We start from the raw sequence: 17,500 nt of genomic DNA, 5'->3' as shown, positions 1-17,500 counted from the left end.
AGATACACACACCATTCAGTTTTCTGTCGTATACTGATGTCTCAGCTGGACACGATGAAATGCAATGAGAATTTTTCTTTTAATTGAACGCGTTTTCATTGTTCATTTGTTTCTTTTCTTTTTTTTTTCAAAGACGTTTGTAGCGTTTAACACTCTCAAAAAACGACGAGCAATGGTTTCTTCTTTCTTTCTTTAAAAAAGATTCAAGGACATGCGATTCACATGCTTGTTTTTGAAATATAATGTCTGTGTTTTCAACATGCAGCACCTCGTTAGACCACTGGGTACAGACAAGTCAGTTCGATGGAATATAAACTGACTGACAATGGCCTTTCACAGCATACGGTCTCCCCCATCTCTCTCTCTCTCTCTCTCTCTCTCTCTCTCTCTGTGTGTGTGTGTGTGTGTGTGTGTGTGTGTGTGTGTGTGTGTGTGTGTGTGTGTGTGAATAATGGAAAGGCAATAATTTTATCGTGCTTTTCTTGGTTTCACAGTGTTGTATATGATTTTGTTATATATGTTGTATATCCCAAATTCCACCGTTCTGTTTGTGATATGTACATATGACACATTTCATCACACTTAAATTTCTCTTTCTGCGATAATGAAGTCATTGTGATTCTGATTCTCATTCTCTACTTAATCTGAGCTGGGAGGGAAATTGGGGCGGGGAGGGAGGGGGCGGGGGGGTAATGTTTCAATACCGACTGATGAAATCATGACATTCATTCGTGGATCATACTGTGCCCACAGGCGTGGTACAAGCAAACAGACACATTTATCAAGGAATCAGTCGCGCCTAAAATAAACCAACTTGTAACTAGGTGAACAGGCTACAGATAAATGAGTATCTATATCAGTCTCCTATCTTTTTTTAGAAATGTACAGAAGGCAGGTGGGGTGGGGGTGTATTCCGACTAGGGGGGTGGTCCGTGGGACACTAATGAACCAGAAAAAAGTTGCACCGCTTGGAAAAGATACACATATTTTTCTTTTGTCTGCTTAATTATTGATTGGTCCCCCCACCTATGAACACAACTGGTCGAAAGCAGCCGGGCTTCCGCATGTACAGTTCCACTTCCTCATAGGCCGGAATCTCATCTGTATCAAAGTCTGTGAACACTGAAAACAGAACGTCAAAAAGTGCACATCATCATGTGAGCACTGAAAAACAGAACGTCAAAAGTGCACAACATCATCGCTGGTTGCCTCCATTTATTTATACTCGTCTAGTCAAGGGAAAAACGGAAAGAAGAATAAACACTGACATGGCCCTATGCGGTCGTTAAGGCTGCTGGCAACAACAGCTACAACAACAACAACGACGACGACAGCAACAACAAGAAAATAAAACAACACTGTTAATTAACAGGACTGCTTGCATGAATTTACTCGTTGGTTGATACGCTATTCAGTTTTAATGAAAGAATCTGAATAAGTGAATGTATGCATGTATGCATGTATATATATATATATATATATATGTGTGTGTGTGTGTGTGTGTGTGTGTGTGTGTGTGTGTGTGCTTGCTTAAATTAACGTCTTTTCATCTTAAGTGACATTAGATGTGTAATGTGTAATATGTGTGTGTGTGTGTGTGCGCGTACGTGCATGCGTGTGTGTGTGCGTGCGTGCGTGCGTGCATGCCAGTGTGTGTATGTCTGTCTGTCTGTTTGTCTGTCTCCATGTTTGTGTGTGTGCGTGTTTGCTTTCGTGTATGTATGTATATGTGTGAGTTGATTGATGCCTTTGGTGTGTGCGTGCAAGAGAGCTGAGCTTTTCCTACCTCCATTCTGCACGATGTGGTACATGGTCTTCCTAAGGCGGGGCTGGCGCGGCACTTTGGGGCTGTAGCGACATGGGCTGATGGACCCTGCAACACACATACCACACCGGTGTAGGTGTTCGACGGCAGTCCTCCTCCTCTCTGTCATACGTTAGCGTTAACTAACAGTGACAAGTAGTTCACACACCTACACACACATGCCTGCCCTGCCTGCACACTTACATACATACATACATACATACACACGCCCCACACATACATGCACACACATATACACATACACGTGCGTTCGCGTATAACCACACACACACACACACACACACACACACACACCTCGTTCTCTTCCCCTCTCTGTGTGTCCCTGAAATTTTTGGTGTGAATAAACACACACACACACACACACACACACACACACACACACACACACACACACACACACACACACTTTTATACCTCTTTCTTTTCTCCTAAATATGTGTCCCGAGTTTTTGTGTGGTTCGAATAACCCACAGGTATACTCACTTATGTAGGTCTACAAAACATGCTTAGTCCAACTCAGTAGCTTTTGTCACCTGTTTCGGAACACGTAAAGACGGATACACTCTCAGATGGCAACACGTGGAACCAAGGACAAATAAATAAGCGTGGGTGAGAAAAGAAAAATGTGTGTGAAGGATGCTGCTGCATCCCTCATAAAAAGAAGTTTTCACGGAACCTTTTGATAAGATGTCTATCGCCATATCGTTACTTACGTTATTATTGTATGTAGATGTCATACGCTTGTGCTAAAAAAAAAAAAAACAAAAAAAAAAACAAAAACAACCAGAGATTTAATACACTTTTTTTTGTTGGTGGTGATTACTTGTTATAGTCGTGTTCCCTCTCATCCCGTGTTTGCTGCTCTTGCTGTTTCTTGCACCTTGTCCTTGTTGGCAATGAAACGTCACACGGCACTGGCGCACATTATTGTCTTCTGTTCGTGATGATGAGTAATAAACAGGATATTTGTAAAGCACCTGACCCAGTTACGCACAGATACCGTTAATGATAACGAGAAAAAAATACATTGTCACACCATTCCTCCTCCACATGAGCTTCACGGCCGGCGCTAAGCCGGATGGTGACACTGAGACAGCTTGTGTGACACACCGGACTTGACAGTGGTGGGTGTTGAGGGGTTGTAGTGGAGGGGGCGGGGGAAGGGGGGTGGGGTGGGCGGAGGGATGGGGGTGATTCTCCTCCTTCTTTCTTCTTCTCACTGGCTTATTGTCTATTCACATCAAAGTGACTGACTTGCACACTGTACGCATTCATTCTTTTCAGCTCACAAATCCACATTCATAGAACGGGTGTGTGGAAAATGGGTGAAGGGTTGGACATGGGTCCCAGGGGTTATTGAGGTGAAAAAAAGAAAAGAAAAAAACCCCAAAAACCACACACACACACAAACACAAAAATAACAAGAACAAAACAACAGTGGGGTGGTGGGTCAATAGGTGGAAGGGTCGTCAGTCATATCAGTTAAAAACAAGAAATTACAAGCTCCCACCACAAAGTGGCATATGACCTCAGCGATTGACGTTACAAATTGCTGATCATCATACAAAATATCATGAATATCGCCATCTCTTACACTCAGATCTACCCCTCTAGGGTAGTGAGAAGGGTAGATGACTATGATATCAGAAAAAGACAAAAAAATTTACAAGCTCCCACGGCTACAAAGTGGTATTTGACCTCAGTGACTGATGTTACAAATAGCTGATCATCACGCAAAACATGATGAATATCGCCGTCTCTTGCACTCAGATATATCCCTCCAGTGTTGTATTGGGTAGTAGCGAGAAGGGTTGGTGACTGTGTCAGTGTATGCTGGCACCACTCACTTGGCAAATACCTCCCTTCTCTGGCCTTTGCTCTCCGCAGCACTTCTTGTCTGTTGACAGAGAAAGAAATATATATCAAGAATACTCCCTCTCTCTCTCTCTCTCTCTCTCGCAAGTCACACGCTCGCTCGCTCGCTCTCTCGATCTCCACACCCAGCTTTTCATTTAAGACAGAAATCAGGTTATACCAAAATCAGCATGTCGCAAACAGAGGTGTGTCGTAAAAGGTACTACTCTTTTCTCTGAAGGATTTCTTTTGCTGAAGTAGTTTCCTGTGTGCGTGTATTCACATGCATTTGCACAGCAACGCACACGATCATGTATACACAAGCATATAACACACACACATACGTGTATTTGTTTATTTATTTTCCCTCAAGCCCTGACTAAGCGTGTTGGGTCATGTTGCTGGTCAGGTTGTAGATTTGTAGCGTATATGGATTTGTCCGTACGCAGTGACATCTCCTTGAGAAACTGAACTGAATCTATTCCAACGTTCGGTGTATCAAATACATTGCTACTGCATTATGCTGTTTGAATACATGCACAAAGATGTGATTGTAATTTCGTTGTGAGATTAAGTCGTAAAAAGTCACTTGGAGTAAAACTATTGTTTGTATTAACTTGATTTTTCCCCAAACGTCTGTTGACCAAACCACAACGTTCTGTGCGTCTGTGTCTGTATTTGTGTATGTGTGCGTAAGTGCATGTTTATGTGCGTGTTTGCGCATGCGCGCGTGTTAAAAAAAATGTGGTGTGTGCTTGCGCATGTGTGTATCTTCAAGCACGCAAACACAACAAAATATACATTCCGAGTGGTGCCTTTGAAAGCAGAATGGAGTAAAGGGGATTCTGTTCCGCCGTGGCTGAGGAATTGCATGTATATACGTGCTGTAGTTCTCAGAACATATCCTATCTGATGTGGAGACGATAACAGGGTAGAGGCAGGGGAGAGGCTTCCACTTCGTCCATCAGTAGAATTCCTTTAAAGAGAAGTCAGAAAGCTGTCTCCTACAAAAGGCTTTTGTGATTTGAAACAAGTGAAAATATCTGAGACTACTTTGTCTTTTGGGTCTTTGTTGTATTGTACTGAATTGTGATTTAAAACAAGTGAAAATTTTGGAGACTACTTTGTGTTGTATTGCATTGTATTGTATTGCTTTGTATTGTGTTACCTTAATCATTACTATTTTCTAACAGCTGATTTCTCTTTATTTTGCTGCTGCTGCTGTTGTTGTTGTTTTCCTTAAAGACCATAAAATGATGGTGTGAAGTGTATGTTGTACTGTTGTAATCTACTCCAGGTGTGTGTACGCGTGCGTGCGTGCGTGTGTTTGTATTCATGCGTGTGTTTGTGTGCATGCATGCGTGTCTATGTGTGTGTGTGTTTGTGTGCATGCGTGCGTGTGTGTGTGTGTGTGTGTGTGTGTGTGTGTGTGTGTGCGCGCGCGCGCGTGCGAGCGTGTATGTGTGTGTGTGTGTGTGTGTGTGTGTGTGTGTGTGTAGCCTGCAACAGCAAAACTATGCGGCATGCCGCCTACAGTCTCTCCCCCTCAAATCACCTCTCGTGATAATGCCTACTGGGTATGAGGCCTGCCCGCTTGCTGGGGTCCTCGTGCCGGTAAGCCTGCCACCAGGTGGCGTCCTCCTGGCTCACGATGTGCAGGATGTCCCCCTGCCGGAAGGACAGCCCGGCTTCCGGGCACGGAATGTTCTCGTCCTGGCTGCAGTCGAAGGTGAACAGGGCCTTCACGATCAGCTGCAACACGGTCATGGTGTGGGTGGTGTGTCAAAACAAGGGTTGAAACCCCTTGACGTAGCATTTACGTTCATAGTGACGTCACTGATGACATTATCAGAAAAGAAGGGGAATATAAATGGAAGGCTGAAAATTCACATATTTGATTTAGTGTAGTATATCCCCAGACCAAAGCCCCTTGACTGCCGTAGGACGTAGCGCTTACGTTCATAGTGACTCGTGACTGATGACATCAAAAGAAAGGGGAAATATATCTGGAAGGCTGAAACTTCACATATTTGATGTAGAGTTGTATATCTAGAGACCATTTTCTCAGTTTTTTTTTTTTTCTGATTGTTTCTGGGTATTGCAATATTGACTTAAAACACCTCTTTCTACTGTCTTTTTTTAATCTCCCCGGCAGTCACGATGTTTAATTCACGATAGTATTTTACATATAGATATCGTGGCAGAATCGCTCAGGCGTTGGACTTGTGATCCAGTGTTCACCAGTGATCAGGGTTCGAGGCCCCCATTTCGGCTTGGTGTTGTGTCCTTGGGGAAAGGCACTTTACCCCCGATTTTCCTCACCTCTACCCAGGTGTGAATGGCTACCTGACTTCGGATGAAAACAGCGAGAAGGAGAGGTTTCCCGCTTCCCCCCTCCCCCAAACCCTCCAAACACACACACATACGCGCGCGCACACACACACACACACACACACACACACACACACACACACACACACACACACACACACACACACACACTACCTCTTCCTAAACAGTGCCGTAGACACAGTGAACATGAAATCACTGCTCAGATGGCCATAAAAGGCTATAGGACTTTTAACCTTTTTACCTGTTTTATACATTATATCCGCATCTCGTTCGTCTTTATCTGCTAATGTCATCAGCATAACAATGTTTTATTAAAGAAAGTTTCTGTTTCAATAACAATCGCGCATGGTTTCTTCAAACAGGAATACTATTGCAGTCATACTGAACACACTGAACTGAACTGCGCTGGACTGCACTGTACAGCATTGCACTCCATTGCATACTGTGCTAAACTGCACTGTATTGCAGTGCATTGTGCTGGATTATGTTACAATGTCTTACATCCTACATTACAATGCACGACACACCACTATATTATACTATACTGTACTGTACTGTCCTGTACTGCATTGCACTGCACTGCACTATATTGCAGTGCACTGTGCTGTACTGTACTATACTGTGCTGTGGTGTGCTGTACGCTACTGTACTGTACTTTACTGTGTTGTGCTATGTTGTGCTGTGTTGTGCTGTACCGTACTGTACTGTACTTTGCTATGTTGTGCTGTGCTGTGCTCTGCTGTACTGTACTGCACTGCACTGTACTGAGCTGTTTTGCTGTGTTCAGTTCTGTACTGTACTGTACAACACTGCAAATCACTGCACGGCACTGCATTATTTACCTCACGTTTCCTCCATGCAGGGCCGTGCAGACTGGGCACCAGTTTGAGGGTGACTGACCCTGATACCTTGGACTGCAAGGAGAACACATCACATTTATCTTTTCTACATATCCACATCGTCAACACAACCAATATTATCCCCTGCATATCAAACAATATGTCACAGTCTCTGATCTGTCACTTTGCATAAGCCAGTGTGCATGACTGACTTAAGAGAAAACAATTTAGATAAAGAAAGGCGCACTTTTGCCTGCAGGGTACCTTGCTGTTCTTAACCATGACGTTTAACCAGGGAGTCTGGAAAATAAAATTAAAAAGCCCCACCTGATCCATTTGCATGCGTTCAAAACGGGGAAAGGGTTGGACATTGAAGGAAAGAAGTAAGGGTGTTTCTGGTGAAGATGTGTGTGGGGGTGGAGGACGGCTGGGGGGGGGGAGGAGGAGGGGGTCAGAAGAATTAATCACTCGAGAGGTAAAAATGTCTGAAAGGTTCTGGATAATGGTGGGGATGCATTTCACAGAGAAACATCTGTTCTGCTCTTGACTGCTGACTGCAACTGGAAGGTCGGTAGATGTTCACGCCACAACGTTTTTCAAGGCAACAGGAGGCAGTTGTAAACCCGTGCTCTTACTACAATTGATATACTGGGGATGTTGAAAACAGAGGTGAGCCTAGCTACATATATCTTTGGCTATAGAGAATCAGGAATGTAGCATGAATTTATGTTATGTCACCCGTAACGTGGATTTGCAGGGTGGAGTGCCCTGATGTCCGAGAGTTACTCGCCTTAATTTTTGTTGTTGTTTTTTCGTCCCTTAACAACTTGTGAAGTTTGTGTAGAACTGTACATCAGTCTGTGTGATCATACTGTACAGAAACTGAGTGGCCACAAAGCAAAAGGTTGGGAGATCCGTACCTGAAGGATTCCCCATCTCCTGGTCAATTGACCTCCATCCCCCTCCACCCCCCGACCCCCTCACTTACCCAACACCACCACCACCATCTTCTCTCCAGGCACCTCACTACACTGGCTCTTGTAGTCACCAGGGGTTCTCACTATATCTCCCCTTTCTTGTGAGAGAACGTTTGTTGAGAGGACATTGTGGTCAGTTTCAAATTCAAGCCAAATTCAACGCACTTTAAGAAAGTTTGGACAGGACAGCGATGATCTCTCTCTCTCTCTCTCTCTCTCTCTCTCTCTCTATATATATATATATATATATATATATATACGTACATACATATACACATACATATATATTACACTCCCCAACCTCTGTCCCTTCCCATAAAAAATCATATGGCAGATTTTCTATTGTGACTTTCATCAGGCCAGTCATATATAATCTGCGCATGTGGGCAGGGCTGCTTTGTTGTGTAGACTGCGAAGCAAATTTTCAAGAAGAGTGGACTGGTGATAGTTTCGGGGTGTGTTTTTTTTCTCGGTTTTTTTCTTTTCTTTCCTTTTTTTCTTTGCTGCTGTTGGTTTTGTTTTGTTTCGGTTTTTTTTTTTGGTTTTTTTTGTTGTTGTTGTTTTGTGGGTTTTTTTTTGTTTTTGTTGTTGTTTTTTTTTGGGGGGGGGGGGGGGGCGAGGGGGGTATGCAGGAAAATGAACAGTATAGTTAGGGAGAACAACCAATAATTGAGCATTATAATGTTTAAAAGATCACACACACACACACACACACACACACACACACACACACACACACACACACACACACACACACACACACACACACACAGACTCACCAGCATTTCCACCACTTCGTCTGGAGACATGCCGAAGATGCCGATGCCGTTGATCTCATGCAGCTCATCTCCTGCCGATATCAGACCTGCACCACCATCACAACCATCATAACCATTAGCCCACCGACCATAGATAGATATTATATTGTCATAAATAGATATTATATTGTTTTCGCTCTACATCTCAAAAACGAAACCCGTTGATATCATGCAGTTCATCTCCTGCCGATATCAGACCTGCACCACCATCACAACCATCAACCCGCCGATCTTAAGTCAGGAGACAAGACAAAAGGGCAATAAATCAGAGTATTGTTTTTCCGAGTTACCCTCCTAAAAGTATCGGCACTTACATCTTCATGTGTATTAATCTAACTTTCTTTAAAAAAAAAAAATGAAAAGCAAAAAAAGATGTTATTCTGTTCTTCCCTTTCATATGGGGCTTTGGCCTTAATGAATGAATTCCAATTCCGATTCCTAACAGTCATCAGGAATGTCTTGGTGAAATAAGTAAAACCTCGTCCCCCTTCACGAAACAAAAAAACAAAAACAAAAAAAAACTAACAAACAAACAAACAAAAAATCAAATACGTGGGTTATCTTTCTTTTTGCACACAAAGAATTAGGCCCACTCTTTTCATGACAAAAATAGATAGATGTTGGGCCAGGCTGCGTATTTGGAGAAAAAAAAAATCAAATACGTGGGTTATCTTCTTTTTTTTTTCACACACAGTTAATGACGCCCCCTCTTTTCGTGACAAAAATAGATAGATGTTTGGCCAGGCTGCGTATTTGAAAAAAAAAACAACAACAACAAATCATATACGTGGGTTATCTTCTTTTTTTTCACACACAGATAATGACGCCCCCTCTTTTCGTGACAAAAATAGACAGATGATGTCGGGGCTGAATAATAATGCTATTTATTTACCACTGCGATCAGCTGCTCCTCCGTGCAACACACGGGCAATCTCCATACAGCCCGTCTCTCCGCTCACCTGTATAGTGGCTCCCTGCACAGAGTGTATTGCGTTGTTTTGTATTGTCTTGTATTCTATTGTATTCTATTGCATCCTATTGCATTGTCAGATTTCTCCATACAGCCCGTCTCCCCGCTGGCCTATATCCCGGGCCCCTGCACAGAGTGCATTGTATTGTTTTGTATTGTATTGCGTTGTGTTGTATTGTGTTGTACTGTATTCTATTGTATGCTATCGTGTTGTCAGATTTCTCCATACAACCTGTCTCCCCGCCCACCTCTATTCTGGCTCCCTGCACAGAGTTTATTGTGTTGTTTTGTACTGTACTGTATTGTATTGTGTTGTGTCGTATTGTATTGTATTGTATTATGGTGTACTGTATTCTATTGCATGCTATCGTATTGTCAGATTTCTCCATACAGCCTGTCTCCCCGCTAACCTGTATCGTGGCTCCCTGCACAGGGTGTATTGTATTACGTTGTATTGTGTTGTACTCTATTGTATTGTATTATACTTTATTGTATTGCATGCTATCGTATTGTCAGATTTCTCCATACAGCCCGTCTCCCTGCTGACCTGTATCGTGGCTTGCTGCACAGAGTGTGTTGTATTGTATTGTGTTGTGTTGTATTGTATCATATTGTGTTGTACTGCGTTGTGCTGCGTTGCGTTGTATTGTGTTGTACTCTATTGTATTGTATCATACTCTATTGTATTTGTATTCTAGTGCATGCTATTGCATTGTCAGATTTCTCCATACTGTCTGGATGCACAAGTAGGGGTGCCAGCATTGTTTTTATTCGTATGCACACACACACACACACACACACACACACACACGCACACACACACACACACACACACACACACACACACACACACACACACACACACACACACACACACACACACACACACACAAAACATCTCTCACTCTCTCTCTCTGACTACGTCTGTATTTATTTTCTCCGTCTGTCTGTCTGTCTGTCTGTCTCTCTCTCGTTTGCCCTCTTTAAAAAAAAATATATATCTGACAGTCTCATTAAATGTCTCTGGAATGCGAAAGACAAGGACAAACAGACAGACAGACAAAGACAGACAGACGGAGAGAAACACAGGCAGACAGAGGGAGAGAAGGAAACAGAGAGAGAGAGAGAGGCAGAGACAGAGACAGAGAGACAAGAGACAGAGACAGACAGATAGTCAGACCGACAGAGAGCGTGCGCAAGAAGAAAGGAGAACGAGAGGCAAGACAAGAAGCCAACACAGCGAAAAGCCCACAGGCAGAGAGACGAAAAGAGAGAGAGAGAAAAAAAAAAAGGGGGTGAACATAACGCAGGTAGACATGAGAACAGACAGTGCAGAACAAAGAAAAGAGGTGAACAGAGAGCAGGTAGACATGAGAACATACAGTGCAGGAAAAAGAAAAGAGGTGAACAGAGAGCAGGTAGACATGAGAACAGACAGTGCAGGAAAAAGAAAAGATGTGAACAGAGAACAGGTAGACATGAGAACAGACAGTGCAGGAAAAAGAAAAGAGGTGAACAGAGAGCAGGTAGACATGAGAACAGACAGTGCAGGAAAAAGAAAAGAGGTGAACAGAGAACAGGTAGACATGAGAACAGACAGTGCAGGAAAAAGAAAAGATGTGAACAGAGAGCAGGTAGACATGAGAACAGACAGTGCAGAAAAAAGAAAAGAGGTGAACAGAGAGCAGGTAGACATGAGAACAGACAGTGCAGGAAAAAGAAAAGAGGTGAACAGAGAACAGGTAGACATGAGAACAGACAGTGCAGGAAAAAGAAAAGAGGTGAACAGAGAACAGGTAGACATGAGAACAGACAGTGCAGGAAAAAGAAAAGAGGTGAACAGAGAGCAGGTAGACATGAGAACAGACAGTGCAGGAAAAAGAAAAGAGGTGAACAGAGAACAGGTAGACATGAGAACAGACAGTGCAGGAAAAAGAAAAGAGGTGAACAGAGAGCAGGTAGACATGAGAACATACAGTGCAGGAAAGAGAAAAGAGGTGAACAGAGAGCAGGTAGACATGAGAACATACAGTGCAGGAAAAAGAAAAGAGGTGAACATAACGCAGGTAGACATGAGAACAGAAAGTGCAGGAAAAAGAAAAGATGTGAACAGAGAACAGGTAGACATGAGAACAGACAGTGCAGGAAAAAGAAAAGAGGTGAACAGAGAACAGGTAGACATGAGAACAGACAGTGCCGGAAAAAGAAAAGAGGTGAACAGAGAACAGGTAGACATGAGAACAGACAGTGCAGGAAAAAGAAAAGAGGTGAACAGAGAGCAGGTAGACATGAGAACAGACAGTGCAGGAAAGAGAAAAGAGGTGAACAGAGAGCAGGCGAACATGAGAACAGTGCAGGAAAAAGAAAAGAGGTGAACAGAGAGCAGGTAGACATGAGAACAGACAGTGCAGGAAAGAGAAAAGATGTGAACAGAGAGCAGGTAGACATGAGAACAGTGCAGGAAAAAGAAAAGAGGTGAACAGAGAGCAGGTAGACATGAGAACAGACAGTGCAGGAAAGAGAAAAGATGTGAACAGAGAGCAGGTAGACATGAGAACAGACAGTGCAGGAAAAAGAAAAGATGTGAACAGAGAGCAGGTAGACATGAGAACAGTGCAGGAAAAAGAAAAGAGGTGAACAGAGAGCAGGAGGGGAAGGGAAAGGGATGAAAACAATACTATTCACAACATTAACTTAAAAACAAGCAAAGAGAATAATTTTCCAACTCTAAAACATATAGGCGTAAAGAAATAAAAACAAAAAACAAAACAAACAAATAAAATATTCAAAGGTCATACTCATAGCAACAATCCAATTAGACTATTTTACAAAGATTTTTTGGGGAAAAAAATCAGACAAGTGATCAGTCCAAGATTTCTTGACAACCCCCTCCCCCTCCCTCGCCCCGCCCCCCTGCCCCCTTAAGAAAAGAAAAAAAGTTATAACAACAATCTAATTGGAGTATTTGACTGTGATCTGAAAAAAATCGAACAATGAAAGTGAAGAGTCCAAGTGTGTGTGTGTGTGTGTGTGTGTGTGTGTGTGTGTGTGTTCCCTACCCACCAGAGGCTCGTTGTGTTTCTTGATGATGCTGACCACCTTCACCGCTGCCCTCTCCCTCTCGTCCTCCACGGGGATGGGGTCGATGTGGGGGTCATAGTCCCCGATCGCCACCTGGTCGTGTGTGTACAGCACTGCCTGTCGTGCACACACACACACACACACACACACACACACACACACACACACACACACACACACACATATATATACACACACACACATACATACATACATACATGAATACATGCACGCATGCACGCGCACGCACTCACACACAATAACGCTCACACACCCACAGACACACACGCACGCACGCACACATACATACATACATACATACGTACATACATACTCGCACGCACACACGCATGCACGCGCACGAACCCACTCACACACACTTACGCGCATACACACACAGACACGCGACCACACGCACATACGCACACACACATACACACACGCGCGTACACACACACACACACACACACACACACACACACACACACATATATATATATATCTATATATATATATATATATATATATATATATATACACTGATTCACACAGACACGCGCACACACATAGAGTCACACAAACATGCGCGCGCACACACACACACACACACACACACACACACACACACACCTTACCTTCATTTTGGCAGCAAACAAACCCAATTAATCTAGGTCCATTATGATTATATATAAACCTGCAAGAGTCTTAGTTTTCTTAGTGTGTGCATGCACACGATAAAATACACACATTTCTGATACAGGTATAGATCTGTGTAGCGCTCCATATGTTGTAGGAAACACGGAAACACGAACTGTATATTTTGTAGCATTTACCCACCCCCGAAAACGGAATGTGTATGTGTGAATGGCAGGATAAAAACTGCCAGACGTGTAAAACCTCAGTCAGAAACTTAGTTACTGCCCATGAAAGGAAGTGACGAAGACTTTGAGTCTTTGAGTTGTCTGAGAAGCTCTGTCAATCAAAATAAACAGCTAAACAAACAAGCTTCCAGACTTAAATATAATTATATACCTATGCATAATGTCTCTGTGTACACATGGGGGGTGCCGGGGGGGGGGGGGGGGGGGGGGTGCGGGTGTGTGCTGATTATCTGGTTGCGGTTTTCCGCAATTTATCTTTATTCTTATCTGTCTATTGTAATCAATGTGCAGTATAGTAGGCTATGTTTATAATTATATTCAAACAATGTTTCTTAATTCTTTCTGTTTTTACATTAAGAATACTAGTTATTACCTGCAGTGTGTGGATGTATGTATGAAACGGTGTATGTGATTTTTTTTTTTTTTTTTTTTACATTTGTATCTTTGTAATATTCGTAAAAGCTGTTGTTGACTTTTACAGTTATGGTCCCCATGTTGTTTACTTGCCTATGTTGTGATAATGCACCTGACCAAATTTCTCCAGTCGGAGATAATAAAGTTATTCTTCTTATCTTATCTTATCTTATCTATTGACAGATGAAAAATCTCGATTTGATAAACGATTTCCAGTACACACAGCAAGCTTTCCAACACTGACACAAGGCAGTGAACTATGACGTCAAGACGAGCAGCACTGATCCTGAGCACCATGGGAATACACTATCATTATGCGAGTCTCTGAATGTCTCCCTCGGTATTGTATTGTAACGTATTACTCTTTTGTCGTGAACAAAGATTCATCTGTATGAAATTCGTGCTGCTCTCCCAAGGGAGAATGTGTCGCCATCAGTTTTTTGTTTTGTTGGTGGTGGTGGTGTTTTTTGTTGTTGTTTTTTTGTTTTGTTTTTTGGTTGTTTTTTTTTTTTTTTTTTTTTTTTTTTTTTTTTGGAGGGGGTTCGTCTTCTTTTTTTTCTTCTTTTTATGCCTGCAAGTATATTTGTTTTCCTATCAAAGTGAGCTTTTCTACAGTATTTTGCCAGGGACAACCCGTTAGTTGCCGCGGGTTCTTTTACGAGTGCTAAGTGCATGCTACACGCGGCGAGACCTCGGTTTATCGTACCGTCCGGATCAACCACTCAAGGTCTGGTGGAGGGGTGTGAAATACTGCTCAGTGCGGGATTTGACCCAGTGCGCCAAGATTCTCTCGTTGTTCCCTACGCAGACGCGTTGTACGTCTGTGCCATCACTCCACATGTCCCTCTCGGCATGACTAACTGACCTGTACATGAGGTTTGGACAACAGCTTCAGCAACTCTCTCACAGCAGGGTCCTCAGTCTTCACTCTCACCGTACAATACACCTGCAGAAAAAAATCAATAGATAAGTAAATAAATAAATAAATAAACAAGTAAAATTAATAAAATGAATAAAAGAAAACAGTCTTGGCCCATTGCTGGTTTATTCCCATTAATTCTGATCGTTGTTGTGGGGGTTCCGATCATATCAGTGTGACTTTGATGGTAAAACAAATTGTGAAAAAAAGGCTATTTTGGCCATCGTCACCATCACTTTCACTATTCACTCTACTACTACCCAACCGTCACCGTCGTCCTCATCTTCTCCACTATCATCATCATCATCGTCGTCATTATTAGCGTTGCCATTATCATCAGCAACAGCATCAGGTAATCATGATGTGGAATTTCAGATCTTATCTTAATAGAATAGAATAGAATATGTCTGTATTACCAAGTAATTGTGCACGAAATGTTACACACACACACACACACACACACACACACACACACACACACACACACACACACACACACACACACACACACACACACACACACACACACACACACACACATATATATATATATATATATATATCTTTATAAGTAACGAACAAAAGAATAAACAAATGAACTAACTAAACAATGAACAAACCAGGCCTAGGCGCTCTTAGCAGTATAGAAAAAAAAATCAGACGCTATGCATCAGGTTTATGATTACGTCATTCGGCGGCGGGGTGGGTGGGAGAAAGATATGAAGATAAATGAAAGGAAAGAAAGAAGGTTAAAAAAAAAAGAAAAGAAAGTAAAAAGGAAACAAAACCAGTCCCTCATATCCAAGGGCAAAAGACACACAGCCTCTTCCAAACTCTGAAAGTCGAGTCAAGTCAGGTTTGTTAGCTGCTATTGTTGTCCACAGAGCAAAGACAGAGACAAGAAATGAAAGAAAGGGGGGGGGGGGGGGGGAAGGGGGAGGAAGAAAGAAAGGAAAGGAAAAAACAAAACTTACATCAGCTGCTTGTGCCACGGCAAAGTCGGACAAGGGTTCAAAACAGCCGTCCCTGCCTCTCAGTTTGTGGTACATCTGGGCACATATACATGTTGACACAGCGGGGAAAAAAGTTTATAGGATATGATGCACCTTCAAAGAGAGAACCAGAGAGACAGGGTGTTTTGGAGGGAAGGGGAGAGAGAGAGACGAGAGACAGAAGAGAGACAGAAGACAGAGAGAGAAGAGAGAGAGAAAAGAGAGAGAAGAGAGAGACGAGAGAGAGAGAGAGAAAAGAGAGAGAGAGAGAGACGAGAGAGAGAGAAAAGAGAGACAGAAGAGAGACAGAAGAGAGACAGAAGACAGAGAGAGAAGAGAGAGAGAGAAGAGAGAGAGAAAAGAGAAAGAGAGAGAGAGAAGAGAGAGAGAGACGAGAGAGAGAAGAGAGAGAGAGACGAGAGAGAGAGAGAGAGAGAAAGAGAGAGAGAAGAGAGAGAGAGACGAGAGAGAGAAGAGAGAGAGAGAAAAGACAGAGCGAAGAGAGAGAAGAGAGAGAGAAAAGAGAGAGCTAAAGAGAAAAGAGAGAGAGAGAAGAGAGAGAGAGACGAGAGAGAGAGAGAGAGAAAAGAGAGAGAGAAGAGAGAGAGACGAGAGAGAGAAGAGAGAGAGAAAAGAGAGAGCTAAAGAGAAAAGAGAGAGAGAGAAGAGAGAGAGAAGAGAGAGAGAAGAGAGAGAGAGACGAGAGAGAGAGAGAGAGAGAGAGAAAAGAGAGAGAGAGGAGAGAGAGAAGAGAGAGAGACGAGAGAGAGAGAGAGAGAAAAGACAGAGCGAAGAGAGAGAAGAGAGAGAGAAAAGAGAGAGCTAAAAGGAAAAGACGAGAGAGAGAGAGAAAAGAGAGAGACAGAGAGACGAGAGAGAGAGAGAGAGAAGAGAGAGAGAAAAGAGAGAGAGAAGAGAGAGAAGAGAGAGAGAAGAGAGAGAGAGAAGAGAGAGAGAAAAGAGAAAGAAAAAAGAGAGAGGGAGAGAAAAGAGAGAGAAGAGAGAGAGAGAGAGAGAAATGAACACTGAAATGTTCAATGACATAGTCGGTACTAATCGGAACAAAACAGATCAAATGGAAAAGAAAGGAAATACAGAATTGAAACAAAATAAACTAATAAGAGATCAGCGACACTTTGTCATTAGCTTAAAGAACATGTGACAGGTGGGTAGTGTGCTTTTTTGACTCACTTGTGTAAACAAAGTGAGTCTATGTTTTAACCCGGTGTTCGGTTGTGTGTGTGTGTGTGTGTGTGTGTGTGTGTGTGTGTGTGTATGTCCGTGTGTCTGTGTGTGTCCGTGGTAAACTTTAACATTGACATTTTCTCTGCAAGTACTTTGTCAGTTGACACCAAATTTGGCATAAAAATAGGACAAATTTAGTTCTTTCCAGTCATCTTGTTTAAAACAATATTGCACCTCTGGGATGGGCACAAAAAATAAAAAAAGAAGCCTAATTATATGCAAACTGCATTTACTGTTATATTTATATTTTTTGTATTCTCTAAACTTGGCACTTTGACCTCTTATGCTGACACAACAACAAGAGGAGTCATTATTATCATTTTTTGTTCAAAC

At 42.6% G+C, this 17,500-nt stretch overlaps 1 protein-coding gene across 1 annotated transcript in view; it reads right to left on the bottom strand.

Moving 5' to 3' along the window:
* The window catches only part of LOC143292202 (MAGUK p55 subfamily member 7-like), a 26,549-nt gene that overhangs the window by 6,575 nt on the left and 2,474 nt on the right, over window positions 1-17,500 (bottom strand). Inside the window, exons 3-12 of the mRNA XM_076602385.1 lie at window positions 15,905-15,979; window positions 14,877-14,957; window positions 12,699-12,833; window positions 9,558-9,639; window positions 8,627-8,712; window positions 6,874-6,945; window positions 5,235-5,431; window positions 3,673-3,722; window positions 1,787-1,873; window positions 1,027-1,122 (exon numbers count right to left, since the gene is read on the bottom strand). Of these exons, the coding sequence (XP_076458500.1) occupies window positions 1,027-1,122; window positions 1,787-1,873; window positions 3,673-3,722; window positions 5,235-5,431; window positions 6,874-6,945; window positions 8,627-8,712; window positions 9,558-9,639; window positions 12,699-12,833; window positions 14,877-14,957; window positions 15,905-15,979 (961 nt within the window). The remainder of the gene's footprint in view (window positions 1-1,026; window positions 1,123-1,786; window positions 1,874-3,672; window positions 3,723-5,234; window positions 5,432-6,873; window positions 6,946-8,626; window positions 8,713-9,557; window positions 9,640-12,698; window positions 12,834-14,876; window positions 14,958-15,904; window positions 15,980-17,500) is intronic.

The sequence above is a fragment of the Babylonia areolata genome, chromosome 18, assembly GCF_041734735.1.
Source record: "Babylonia areolata isolate BAREFJ2019XMU chromosome 18, ASM4173473v1, whole genome shotgun sequence".
Lineage (NCBI taxonomy): Eukaryota > Metazoa > Mollusca > Gastropoda > Neogastropoda > Buccinidae > Babylonia > Babylonia areolata.
Note: the sequence above shows the minus strand (reverse complement) of the source record. Positions and strands in the feature narration are given on the sequence as shown.